The sequence below is a fragment of the Sceloporus undulatus genome, chromosome 6, assembly GCF_019175285.1.
Source record: "Sceloporus undulatus isolate JIND9_A2432 ecotype Alabama chromosome 6, SceUnd_v1.1, whole genome shotgun sequence".
NCBI lineage: Eukaryota > Metazoa > Chordata > Lepidosauria > Squamata > Phrynosomatidae > Sceloporus > Sceloporus undulatus.
This window is the reverse complement of record NC_056527.1, coordinates 103,237,623-103,252,263: the sequence shown is the minus strand read 5'-3', so window position 1 is coordinate 103,252,263 and position 14,641 is coordinate 103,237,623. Positions and strand designations below refer to the sequence as shown.

The window sequence follows — 14,641 nt, the reverse complement described above, 5'->3', positions numbered from 1 at the left end:
CTACAAAAGGAACTCCTTTTGTCAGCAACCATTTCCAAAACATGGGATCTTCACCTTTGATTAGTTATTCTAGCAAGTCTGGTTGGGGACAAATACCACCTGTAAAATAAACTCTATGTAGTTTTCTTTTAAATTGTTTACGGTAGTAAAAACGTAAGTTCTTTTCCCTATACATTTTCCCAGCTAGACAGGGGATATCTTTTTGTTAGGTTTTGTGCCCATTTCCCATGTTGGTTTTTCACTGTTTCGTCCACATCTCCAAACTTAAAAGAAATATATAATTTTTTTTAATTAATTTAATTCTGCTGCCTCTAACAATCTATCAAATTGGGACTGAAGCCCTCTCTTGTCTAGTACATCTTTATTCTCTTCCAATCTTCTCTTAATTTGCCAACATTTTATCCACGTAAGCTGGGGGTCTATTTTTACTATATCCTCTTCCATTTTTAAACCTCTAGCCCTCCAGCTCTGTTTACTAAATTCTCATATCTCCAGCCAATTAGTCGTGGCTTTGCTTTCATTCTTGTGGTACGCCTCCTGCGGAGAAGTCCATCTAGGTAACCCTCTGTATAACATTTTTTGTACTTGTTCCAAGTAATGAGAAGCGAATTTCTAATATAGTGTTGTTTAAATAGCTTAATGTCCTTATTGATCCATAACAAATATATGCGTGAACCTAACTTTAGACCTAACCTTCAATAAGCTCATATTATGGTCTTCCAACGGTATCCAGTCTCTGATCCAATTTAGGGCTCAGGCATTATGATATAACTCCATATAGGTAATCCCAACCTCCTCTGCTCTTAGTACTTGCAATACCTTAAGCTTCACCCTGTGGCTGGCCATCTCAGCAGGAAGATGTGGGCGAAACGTCAGGAAGAAACTCTGCTAGAACATGGCCACATAGCCCAAAAAACCACAGCAAAAAACTCTGGGCTGCGGCCATGAAAGCCTTCGACTTCACATATTTAAGAAGAGTCATCTGTTGAGAAATTTGGTTGTAATGTTTAGGCATTGCCTATCTTGCATTGTGTGGGATTTAGATAGAGAACAACCAAAACCTTCCTAATTCTGTGTCTTCAAAAGGACGTCCTCAGGGACAAGTGTGTAGTAGAGAAAATCTGTGCACCTTTGAGACTAACCCAAAAGAAAGGCGTTTGCAGCATTGAGTTTATAGATTTAAGTCAACTTCTCTCAATGCATTTTAGGCTTGCCTATCCCACCTGGGGGCGGGATTTCTGGTTTGGGGCGGGTTCCCTGGTTTGGGGCGGGTGGGTCGGGTTTCCTCCCCCCCCAGCGAGGCCCTGGAGGCGCTCCACCAATGTGGAATCCTCCAAGGCCTCCCTGGGGCTTGGGGACACCTTGGACAATGTTTTAAATGTAGGACCTTTTTTTTTTACTTTCTGGCCGGAATTTTTTTAAAACAAAATTTCCTACCATTTTAACACCTTGTCCTACATTTTTCCCGGTTTGGAGGTCCTGGGATGGCAACCCTATTTGGGATTATAAGTAGCCTTACTGTATATACTCATGTTTAAGTCCATTAAAACAAATTGCTCCAAAACCGCCCTGAGTTGGACATATCTATGGGTCATGTATCTCTGGGTCAACTGTACTTTACTCACCCACACACACATCCATCCCCTGTTAAAGGCCATGAGTTTTTCTTCTTTCCCTTTATCACTTTACCCCTTTCCTCTTCTTAATTCCTGATTGTTGGCCCAACTGGCTGGGGCTTCTGGGAGATGAAATCCAAAACAAAGTTTGGGGATCACTGGACTATAATTTTAGTCCCCTGGATATTTTGGGCTTTGTGGAATACTGCAAACTGGCAAAATGATCATCCTTTTTTCCCCTTGTGAAAATATTAACTTGCAAAATCACTGTGTTTCTCAATTATCCCTTCTCATTTTCCAGCTTATTCGCAGCTACTCATGCCAGTAAAATTTTATTTTAGACCTACAGGAAGGTTGAGGGTGCTAAGTATGTTTAGCCTGGATCTGAAGAGATTAAAGGGAAATATGATAGCAGTTTTCAAATATCTGAAATACTACCATGCAGAAGATTTGTGCTCTTTTGTTCCAGAGGCAACGTTAGAACCAAGGTGTGAGAACAGCAAAGAAGCATATTTGAGCTAAACATTAGGAGAGGCTACTTCTTAGATGCTAATAAGAATTGGAACTATGATGATGATGATGATGATAAACAATCCTACCTTTTCTCCAGTTCATGACCCAAGGCATCTTACAAAAGCTAAAACAGCTTCAGCTACAGACTTTCTACAAAAGTCAAAATCAAACTATCCGTAACATTAAAAATCAGTTTAAAGTCTAACCACCAAAAATAAGAACAAATACAAACAGCACAGCAGATTAAAGGTCCTTTTCCCTGAGCGGTGGTAAGCCCCCAAAGGCCTACTAAAACAAAAAGGTCTTCACCTGCCTACAAAAGGATAGCAAGGAAGTCTGGACGTCTCTAGGAAAGGAGTCCCAGAACCTGGGAGCAGCCACTAGAAGGACCTCTCCCATGATCCTACCAGGTGTATCTGTGAGGGTTGTGGGAAGGAGAGAACAGCCTTCCCAGAAGATCTCAAGCTATGGCCAGGCTCATATAAGGAGATAAGATCCTTCAGATAACCTTCAAAGTTTGTGCAAAACAAAAACTAAAACCACTTTTCCAAGCTCTGGAAGAAATCTTCTAATGTCAAGAGCTGTTCAGATCTTGGCGCAATGGCTTCAGGAGATTGTGGGCCCTCCTTCTTCACTGGCACTATTCAAGAAGATAGTTTTCTGTGGGTTTTTCGGGCTATGTGGCCATGTTCTAGCAGAGTTTCTTCCTGACATTTTGCCAGCATCTGTGGCTGGCATCCTCAGCGAAGATGCTGGCGAAACGTCAGGAAGAAACTCTGCTAGAACATGGCCACATAGCCCAAAAAACTCACAGAAAACTATGGATGTAGGCCATGAAAGCCTTCGACTTCACATATTTAAGAAGAGTCATCTGTTGAGAAATTGTGGTTGTAATGTTTAGGCATTGCCTATCTTGCATTGTGTAGGGATTTAGATTAGAAGACAACAAACCTTCCTAATTCTGTGCTTCAAAAGGACGTCATACAGGGACAGTGTGTAGAGAAATCTTGTAGCACCTTTGAGACTAACCAAAAGAAAGGAGTTTGCAGCATGAGTTTTTATAGATTTAAGTCAACTTCCTCAAATGCATTTTAGGCTTGCCATATCCCACCTGGGGCCGGGACTTTCCTGGTTTGGGGCGGGTCCGCATGGTCCCGCCCCGGTTTGGCCCCGCCCCCGGGATTCCCCCCCCCCAGCGAGGCCCTGGAGGCGGCTCCACAAATGTGGAGTCCTCCAAGGCCTCCCTGGGGCTTGAGAGACAGCCTTGGACAATGTTTTAAAATGTAGGACCTTTTTTTTTTAAATTTCCTGGCCAGGAATTTTTTTTAAAAAAGTCCTACATTTTAACACATTGTCCTACATTTTTCCTGGTTTGGAGGTCCTCGGGGATGGCAACCCTATTTGGGATGAGTAAGTAGCCTTACTGTATATACTCATGTTTAAGTCAATTAAAAAATTGCTCCAAAAACCCTGAGTTGACATATCTATGGGTCAGTGTATCTATGGGTCAACTGTACTTTAAATCACACACACACACATCCATCCCCTGGTGAAAGGCAAGAGTTTATTTAGTCTGCCCTGGAAGCACTGACCCCCTTCTAATCTCTCATCTCTCTTTGGCATTGTTTTCCTTTGCTTCATCCTTTACATCCTTCATTACATGCCCCTAACTTTTACCCTCGACTTGTCCACGGGTCATATTAAAATTCATAATTAGGGCCCCGAAACCTTTGACTTATACATGAGGTTGACTTATAGTCGAGTATATATTGTAAGTCTATGAAAGCTCATGGTGCCGACTTCTTTTTTTCAGCCAGTCTTAAAGAAGTTACAAGACTGGTTTTACAGACTAACACAGCTATATCTTTGAATTCTGCTACTAGAGACAGTGTGATTTATCTTTGTCCACACCAGGTTTTTTTTGGGGGGGAATGACTTTTGGGGGGTCTATAAATCCCAGAATCCTCCAGCCAGTGTGACCACTGTGGTGTCAAAAGGTTTCCAAGCTCCATGGTGGCTGGTGGCTACAGTATCAGAATGGGCAGACTGTGGGTTGGTTCCCAGAGTTTACTCTGTGTTGTTTTGTTATTATTTCAGAGGTTTCCAGTGGTGAGCCAAGACAGGACTTGACTGCTGGCAAGCTATTTAATCTCCTCATTGGTATTCTTCCAGTTCTCTTAGGGAAGGGAAGATCTATTGTAATTTAGCAACAAACTTGGGTGGTTTTGGAGGATTTCCTTTGAGAAGAACTGAGGCCTTTTCAGACCAATGTAGATCTGGAGACTCTTTAAACTGAATTCTTGATATCGCAGCGAGTGACAGATAAAAATATAAATATGGGAGTGTTTGGAGAGAGAGAGAAAGCCTGGCTGCACTTGACTTTTCTTCTCTCCATTAGGCAGATAAACTGTAGGCTGGGGAGAGGACAGAAGCAAAGGCGTTTCCTGACACTGAACTTTCCTATGTGAAGCAATCCTACTGGGATGACTGTTGTCTTGCAGCTTGCACAAGGGACAGAGAAATGAAAGAAAAGGAACTGTGAAGCAACTGGAGCCTGGAAACAGAAGAAAAAAGGAAAAAGCAGTACTTCTTAGAAAGAAACTCGAGAAAAAGAATTTCAGGGGTGACTTCAGGAGGTCATTGAGAAAGATCACACTACAGACTTCACAGCTCAGCCTCTAAGAGACACCATGGACAGCCAGCCACAGGATTACAATGAATTGCTACACAAACATAAGGAGGTCTTCTATCGGTACCCACTGAGACTGGTCCATGGAATCCCCCTGATGGAACCCATCGCTCAACAATGGGCTCCTATTGAAAACTTCCAGGCCCGATCAGATGATCTACTCATCTCTACCTACCCCAAAGCAGGTGAGATGCTGCAGACTACAGAAGCATGGGAAATTTAGAGGTACAGGAGACTAAGAGGATGTGGGGGAGGAGGGAAGTTAAGTAGCATAGACAGACACAAAATGACAAAGAAGGAAGTAAGCAAGCAAGCAAGCAAGTTGTGTATACATGCATGGCAGGGAGTTGGAGTAAAAGGCCTTTGTGGTCCCTTCCAACTCTAAGATTCTATGATTCTATGAAAACTCAGAAAGTACAGGTGTACCGTATATACTATAAGTTGACCTCATGTATATGTCAAGGGCAGATTTGGAGGCCAAAATTATGGATTTTGATATGACCCGTGGATAAGTAGAGGGTAAAACTTAGGTCCATTAACAAAGAATCTAAAGGAAGAAGCAAAAGAAACCAATGCCAAAGAACTTGAAGGCACACAACAACAACAACAATTCTCTGTCTAAAAGTATTAGTAGAAGTAGGGGACCTGGGCTTAAGTCAGGCACTATGGCAAATGCTCTAGGAGATTCCATTCCATTCTTCCCTGCTACATGTTATATAAGCCACCACTGTGACATTGTCTCCTGATGATAAAAGGAATGATAATGGTATATTTTACTATTAAGAAGAATGACAGTACCGTGGTGGAGCCAACACTCACTTGATATTAGCAGGGACAGTGTAACTGCCCACTACACTTCCACTTTAGGCTTACTATTCCCAGTGATTTTAGCTGCAGTCCTCTGAGTAGCTTGGGTGAGGTGGATGGAAAAGGACTGATTCTAGCAACAGTATATGTTTATGTGAGCTATCCCTGTTGTAAGGCAAAGGATGTTTGGCTTGGTTTTGAATGGGCAATGACCCATCGACTTTACAAAAGACCCACTATTGGTGGTATCAAAATTGCTAGATCCTAGCAGCTAGGGGGTTGTTGACATGGGTCCACAGAGTTGCTAGTGTTTTTGGATTCCCCTTCAGTTTCATGGTGAACACTGACACTTCAAAATTAACACTATGACCTCTTCAGCACTGTAGTTAAAGCAGTAGCAAACTGTGTTATTTCTGCAGTGCAGATGCAGCATGTGTCTCTAATTTTCACTTATGGCCTCTCTTCCTCTGGACCTTCAGGTACCACATGGATGCAAGAGATTGTTGATTTGGTTCTTGTTGGTGGTGATGTGGAAAAAGCCCGTCGGGCCCCCACATATGTCCGGATACCATTCCTAGAGATCTGCTCTCCACCTCCGGTGCCTTCAGGTGAGCCTAGAAAACCCAAGGACAAGCACTTGGAAGCCCAGAGCTTGGGAAGAGTTTTATTTTTGGACAACAGCTTCCAGAATTCCAGGATTCTAGGACTGTTGTCAAAAAAATACCCTAACGTCTAGTTCTGCTGTAATTCTATAGGTTTTGGATTTACTTTCATCTAGTTCTTCTTTAGGGGTTAGTTATCTGGTGGATGCCCCATCTCCTCGTGTGATCAAAACCCATCTCCCCTTCCAACTTGTTCCTAAAACCTTTTGGGAAAACAACTGCAAAGTAAGTGGAGCTCCTATTCCCACCACCCAGCTCTCCTCCATCCCTGTCTTCAGTCCTGTTCTACTGCTTTATATATAATTTCTCTGTTGGTGGTCCTTTACAGGTGATCTATGTGGCTCGCAATGCAAAGGACAATGTGGTCTCCTATTTCTGCTTTGACCAGATGAATGTGACACAGCCAGAGCCAGGGCCATGGGATGGCTATGTTCAGAAATTCATGGAGGGCAAAGGTTAGCTCATCTTCACTAGCCAGTCCTTGGCAATGCTCTGTTATATACAAAACCGAACTGGGAAAAATTACTTTGTAAGTCTACAACTCTTAGCATCTTTTTAGGGGATCTGGAAGTTGTAATCTAAAAAAGTAACTTTTCCAACTTGTGGTACAGAAGATGGCTGGATTCTCTGTTCATGGGAGAGTCTCAAAAAGTGGTGAGAACCATGCTTCAACACCCTCCAGATGTTGTTGAACTGCAGGTCCATCAGTTCTAGCCATTATAGCCCATAACAAGGAATGTTGGGAGTTGAAGTTCAACAGCATTTGGGAGGCCACATAATTCCCACCTAATTTCATAGGTTTATGTAATTTTTCATAGGAAGCTGCCTTATACAAACCAGACTGTTGGTCCACTTAGCTCAGTCTACACTGAATAACAGAACTCCTTATGGTCTCAGACAGAGACAAGTCTTTCCTTATATCTGGATGATGGGAACTAAACTTAAGAATTCCTACCTGCATATCAGATGCGCTCCTAATGAGCTACAACTATAGCATAGAAGGCTACTCTTAAAACATAATTTGTACAACACACTCCTATTGAGTCATTAACATTAGCATCATGCTATTTAAAAAAAAATATTACTTGTTATTTTTTCCATTCCTTTTGTGTTTATTTTTTTAAAGAGACGTTTGCACCATAGACCTCTTCTGATTCATTGGTTTGTTTAATTGGGTGACAGCCATTGTTGTTATTTCACCTTACTTTATTCACCACACAGTTGCCTGGGGCTCTTGGTACGACCATGTCCGGCGTTACTGGGATGAGAAAGAAAACCACAGGATCCTGTATGTCTTCTATGAAGATATGAAAGAGGTAAGTTTTAGTGGGAAAGAAAGGAAGACAAACTCATTTGGAACTGTAGTGTTTAGGGTATGTACAAAAGCATGTCACATTTCCTTTTCTGCCATCATTGGTAGGCTGTTGCCTTTGCAATTTGATATGTGTGCACCACCCTTTGTGAAAACGGGGACATTTCATGCTGTCCTTCTTTCAGACACACTTTAGCTGCTTATTCAGGTAATGGAATGTGTTGACACAGCAGGGCAGAGGAAGGTTCAGGCAAGACCTTGCACTACCCTGGAATAAGAGGAATCTATTTTATTTCATTATATCTAGTACTTTGAAACCGTTCTTGGAAATGCCGCCTAACTCTTTCCCTGTCTCACAGATACATAATCAATATTTCTGTATTACATAAGGCGAAATGTGATACACATTGTGTACTTAAGATAGTGCTAGTAAGACTGGAAAAAACACATTATATATTCAAACTGTCCTTATTTATCAGGGTGAAGTCCCTGTCCCCGGTCTTTGTCCCTGGTAAATGTCAGTTCCCATTATTTTGTGAAAAGCAAAAAGTAAGGCTCAAACACTTGGAAGAGACTTTGTGGGTCATCTAGTCCAGTGGTTCCTGGGCCAGTGAGTGGCTTCTGTGACAGAAGAGTGGTGAATCTGCTCTGGATTTTATTCCATACTGGTGCTCAACTCTGATCTCCAAATAAGCACAGAAGTTTGAATTTTGTTGTTGTTTTTGTTTGCCTTCAAGTAATTTCCAACTTATGGCGACCCTTTCATGAGGTTTTCTCAGCAGGTTTCTTCAAAGGGGATTTGCCATTGTCATCCCCTGAGGCTGAGAGTGTGTGACTTACTCAAGGTCACTCAGTGGCTTTACATGGCTGAGATAAGTTTCAAACCCTGGTTTCCAGAGTCCTAGTCCAACACTCAAACCACTACGCCATACTGGCTCTAACCTTGGAAAGCTCTTTTAAATCTAGGATGAAACCCACAATGAACAGACCACATCCCTGACGTGGGAGTCACTGGAGTTTATCACACGGGGGCAATTGGAAGTGTAAACAGGATTTATCCCATGAAAATCATGCATTCACGATTAAGATTTTCACACAACATCATGATTTAAGTACAGTACCATTATCCCGGGAATATCCCATGAAAATTGTGCAATTGTACGCATTCACAATAAAGGTTTTCACACAATGTCACAATCAAAAGCAATTAAAGCACCATTAACTCAGGGATAACCAGGCAATAAACAGCAACAAATCACTCACAGGAAAATCTTGTGCTTGATTTGTTCCTGTTCATTGCCAGGTTTTTCCCTGGTTTTTCCCAGGATAATGACCGCTGTGTGTGAAAATCTTAATTGCACTTTAATAGTAATTGCACAGTTAAACCCTGTTTAAATTTCCCCCATGTGATAAAATCCACTGAGTTGTTGTTGGGTCCCTTCAAGTCATTTTCAACTTATAGTGAGCCTAATGTAAACCTATCACAGGGTTTTCTTGGCATGTTTTGGTCAGAAGGGGTTTGCCTTTGCCTTCCTCTTAACTTGAGAGAGAATAACATGCCTGAGGTCACCCAGTGGTTGTCCATTGCTGAGAGGGGATTTAAATCCTGGCATCCCAGTTTTCTAGTCCAATGCTCAAACCACTGTAGCACAGTGGTTCTAAGTCACTCAGTACTCCTGCTTTGCTCTTCCGTAAGTGTTGGACTTCAGCTCCTAGCCAGCATAGCCAATGGCAAAGGATTCTGGGAATTGTCATAATATTTGGAAGGCCAAAGGTTGAGAACCGCTGGTCTATCTCCGGCTCCTGATTATTATACAGTCTTCAATGCAAGATGCAGCTACAACATTCCCCAGAGATAACTGCTCAGTCTCTTCCAAGTAGGCAATCAGTATGTGGAAAGGTACCCTCTGTCCTTTGAATTCAAAGATATAGCCATGTTACTCTGTAGAAGCAGCATGTGGAAAGATCTTTTAGCACTTTTGAGACTAACTGAAAGAAGTTGGCAGCATGAGGTTTCGTAGACATAAGTCTACTTCCTCAGATGCATTTGGTGGAGTGGTAAGCCACTACATGGCTTTCCAATGAAGTGGCAAGTCCAGTTTTAACTATGATCATTTGTGAACAAAGACATTGGGAACAAAAAAAACCACACACAATGGTAGATCAAAAAGACAAACAGCAGAATTGGAGTTCATCCACAGTCCATCAGCAATGGATTGAACAAAGATAATGACTTCCTGGCATACTACACACATTTCAACACTATCTAACCCCCATCCTCATGGGGGCATCCTACACTCATCTATTCTCTTCACCTACAGACTAGCTTCCAGTGTCAAACTGGACTTGCCACTTCATTTCCATACACAAAGGTTTTTGAATTTGAATTGACATTCTTATACATATAAACGAATGGTATTTGTAGGTCTTTTCACTCCACCAAATGCATCTGAAGAAATAGACTTCAGTGTACGACAGCTCACACTGCAAACTCCTTTCTTTCAGTTAGTTTCAAAAGTGCTACAAGTTCTCTCCTTTGAGCCGTTGTTAAATGACTAACATGTGTACATGTGTGCATGCAGGTGAGTGAAAACATCTGTTGGCTAGTGGCATTTCTGGACCTTTACACAAGGGTCTTTTGAAATGATGCTTTTGCCAATAATTTCCAGCAAGCTTTTTTGTGGCATCAGGCAATGCCTTGCCTGGTTTACTGTAGACACACTAGTCCCAAGGTGTCTACAAGTTTGCAGTTCCTTGCACAATTGCAGCTGAAACGATATGTAAATTAGGAAGTTGCAAAGTACTTATGGATAAGGAAATGTTTTCTTCACACTGAACACAGAAAGGGCACAGAGTGCTTCCAGGAAAGGTTTTTCACATGCAATTATCCTGCCTCATTCACTGAATTTTACAGGGGAGAGCGAGATGTTGTCATTTTTACCCACTACTTATTCTGCCTTTTTTCTCATCACAACAAATCTGTTAAGAAAAGAAAAACAAAATACCTGTGTACTCCCTTTTATAAGGTATTAAAATTCCTTTGCCTGGAAAATAGCATTGCCAAGTTTTCAAAATAGCAATAAGAGGCAGTCAAAATTCATGACATGCAGAGTTGATAATCTGGAAGGGTTTTTTAAGAGGTTTGTGACCTGCCCAAATGCCAAATGAAAGTATTAATTTCAGTCAGCCAAGCCATGCATTTTTCTGTAAAATGAATATTCTTAAATTATATGCTGTACACATTTCTATCTTTATGAGAACCCACACTCCCCAAAACAGGATTTTTTGGTGTCTGAGTCAGACTATATAAAAGAAAGAGCTTTCCAGCCCTCAAATAAGGGACATCCCTTATAATAAGGGACACCTGTTAGCCTGATAAACGACAATCTTCCTCATCCTCAAATAAGGGACATCTTTTATAATAAGGGACACCTGGCAACCCTACTGGAAAGCCTTCATGGTCAGGGTTTTTATGTTCTTAATTTTTTTTTTTTTTTTTTTTGCAGAAATGTGATAATGTTTTCTTTTCACTTCAGGCTAAATCATGTACAGTTTTGTTTTTGAAAGTTTGCCATTTTTGAAGGTTATGAAAAATGATTATTAAGGAACTAATTTCAAAATATTCTAGGAATATCAGAGGGAGAAAATAATCAACTGGAGATGAGAAAAGCATTCAAGTAACAATCCACTTTAGAGAGAAGTGGATAGCATTTAGGAAACACACAAGACTGAAGGTTGAATAGAGGTTGGCCTGATATATTGGGAGGTTTAGATATTTCATAATTGCTTTTCATTATAATCCTTCAATTAGAAGTGGTCAAGCTGTTCACTACTTTTGTCAGTCACAAAATCCATTTCATCACTGTGTAAATGCTCAAGAAATTTCTTTTATTCCTGCCAACCTTTTACAAATAAAGACTAGTCATAGACCCACTTGTCTTAAGAACTGTATCTGAGATTTTTGTAAAGACAGGATAAACTATTTCATGAGAGACAAAGAGACAAACAGGGATGGGGTTTAATGCAAGCAGAGAATCAAATGGATGTTGTAAAATCTAGAATTCAGCTTCTAACTCTGTGAAGTGATGAGGACAGAGGTGTTAAAATCGGGGTTTGATGGGACAGTTTTCTCCCCCCCCCAACTCTCTGAGCATGTGGAGAGTGCATATCCCTCACAATGTGTTCAGAGCCCCACTGAGCATGCGCAAAGGTCTCAATTCAAATTGTTGAATTCGCATGGTATGTACCGGTGTGATAATTTAATGTGCATTTGCTCTGCTTTGACTCAGGAATCACTACAATTTCGTTCTTCACGTGTGATAGTTCAACACGTGAATTGCCTTGGATTTGAATTGACTCTGCTTCCCCTTCAATTCGAATTGGCTCTGGATTTCAGTTCCAGTCTAATGTGTGATAAGGGCTTAAGAAATAACCACTGGTTTGCCCTCACAAATTTGTAAACACAGTTGCTTATTGATTAGGTGATGTAAGGGACAACTATGGAAAAACATGAAATCAGAGTAGAGATCCTTGAGGGAGATTCAGCAAATGTGGAAACAACTGCAAAAACATGAAAGGTATCCAAAGGTTGTCTAGTTTCATTTCCTCAGGTGGAACCAGCCCACTGCAGCTATCTCCATCTTCTCAGGAATCTCTTCAGCACAAATGAGTTTGCTCTGAAGAAACTCAAGAGAAATTACCCACAACACAGAGACCACTTTTCCTAGGTCCTGCCCTCTTTCCTCATTCACTCTGCTCTATATGTTTCAGGACTTGGCCCGTGAAGTTCGTCGTGTGATGAAATTCCTTGAGGTTGACCTTCCTGAAGAAGTTGTTCAAAAGATTGTCCATCATGCATCATTCCAGGTCATGAAGGACAATCCAATGGCAAATTACAGCTCTGTGCCTGATGTCATCTTTGACAAGACAAAAGGCACCTTTATGAGGAAAGGTAGGTGATGTTGTTCTCCTTAGCATTCCATGAGTTCTAGCAATATAATTCATCCATTGTCCCTAAAGTTTGGGTGGGGGCAAAGGAGAAGGGTAAACAAAGAAAACAAAATTCAGTTTAGCCTCCTTATCTTTTATATATAGGATATTTATTTTTATCCTATTTATAGGATAGACTGCAAATGCATATACCAGAGAGGGGCAGCTACAGAGGATTCAGGACTGCCCCTACTCATTTTCCACCCATATTCCTGTAGGCCACACTGGCCCATTCCCTTCAAACTGGTGCTTGGCAAGATGTCTGCCTCTGGTTTTGAGGGGGTGGGGGGAAGGTCTTTTTTTGCTATAGTTCCCACCAAGAGCTTGAAAGAGGTCTATTTTAGGCTACAGGTCCCAGTCTCTCCCAGAAAGCATGGGCATTGGCTTGGCTAGTTAGTAGATTCAGGGAGTGGTAGTCCAAAAAATAAATATGTCCAGGCTTTGCTCCCCTTAGTCCTTTCCAGTATGAGTAATGGTAATGGAGCATGGGAGCTGAAGTCCAAACCATTGGGAAGGCCAAACCAGCAGTTTTGTTCATTCTGGGAAACAGAACCCTACTGCTAGGGACAGGAGATCCATCTAATCCCATTGCTTTAGTACGTGATCTCTAGGCATGTACATTTTTCTTTTCTTTTGGTACACAAAAATGAACAATTTAAAAAGTTTCCTTCTTATTAGACAATATTAAAAGGATTTTGTGCATTTTTCATGCTTTTTACACATTTGGGGACTCTTGCAAAACAATCATTTCTGAAACAAAATTGGCTTTATGACACAATTTGTTGTTTATACAGAAAACAATGTCACTTACACAAAATATATTGTTTTCTGCATTAAACATTGTATTCTATATTTGTCACAAAACATTAGGGGTTTTTATACAAACTTCTTTTTTTTTTTGTCAAAAAAGAAAAATCGAGAAAAATCTCATGGTGCGTAGCTATTTTTTCTATAGGTGTTTCAACAGGTCTTTCTCATCGGAGTAAGAGATACTTTATTTTATGCAGGTATTCTTTACTTTCCTAATGTTCAGTCTTAAATCACTTGTTTCAGTATTAGTCTGCCGGTGTTTATGCAGTTGTATTGCTTCAAACACAAAATTTTACAGTATGCTATCCCATTCTTATTATGGGCAACTGGAAGGTACTATGTGGATCTCCATGTCATGCCTCATTTCATTTCCCAGCAGCCCTAGTCAGCATAGCCAATGTTGAGGGATGATGGAAGATATAGTCTAACAACAACTGGAGAGCCATATGTTTCCTAACTTCAAAATAAAGGATGCCTTTGATCAAACAACTACTCTTTGTCAGCCCTTCAGATTAAGAAGTGTACTGTTTAAACTACAGAAAACAGCTGCACTGTGACATTCACATCTACAGTGGAAGTCTTCTCCACTGGAATTTTGCAGTTTTCTATAATCCTTTTCTTCTTCTCTTTTGTATTTCATCAGGTGAAGTTGGAGACTGGAAGAATTATTTCACAGTAGCTCAAAGGGAGGCATTTGATGCAGATTACCAGCTCAAGATGAAAGGAACAACTTTACATTTCCGGGATGAATTATGTGGTAATCGTGTGCCATCATCAAGTCAGCTTCCATAAGCGGCAACTCTCTGAATAAGAGACCTCTAAAAGATATTGTTATTACAACCTTGCTCATATCTTGCAAACTCTGGGTTATTCCATCCTTTATTGAGTCAATCCATATCTAATATGTCTTACTCTTTTTCTATTACCTTCAACTTTCCCCAGGATCATCGACTTTTCAAATTATCATCTATACCAGTGAGTCATGTGTTCCCATGGTATGTTCAAAGCACAGTGGCCTCAGTTTACTCTTGATTTACTCTTGTTGTTGCGTGCCTTCAAGTTATTTCCGACTTATGAAAACCCTAAGGGAGGTTTTTTGGAGATGAGAGTTGGTGACTCGCCGAAGGGCAATGAAAGAACTCGACAAGTGCAAAGATACTCAACACTAGAGTAAGGATAGTCAAAGTCATTGTATTACCCCTCACAATATATGGATGTGAGAGCTGGACAGTGAAGAAAGCCA

The 14,641-nt window shown here is 40.9% G+C and overlaps 1 protein-coding gene across 1 annotated transcript; it reads left to right on the top strand.

The window, feature by feature from the left end:
- The first annotated feature begins 4,353 nt into the window (after window positions 1-4,353).
- On the top strand, window positions 4,354-14,258 carry LOC121933107 (sulfotransferase family cytosolic 1B member 1-like). The gene is made up of 7 exons (XM_042472403.1): window positions 4,354-5,003; window positions 6,105-6,233; window positions 6,415-6,512; window positions 6,616-6,742; window positions 7,509-7,603; window positions 12,370-12,550; window positions 14,042-14,258. Exons 1-7 carry the CDS (start codon window positions 4,820-4,822, stop codon window positions 14,188-14,190), a joined length of 963 nt encoding a protein of 320 aa, XP_042328337.1. The 5' UTR covers window positions 4,354-4,819; the 3' UTR covers window positions 14,191-14,258.
- The last annotated feature ends 383 nt before the right edge of the window (window positions 14,259-14,641 follow it).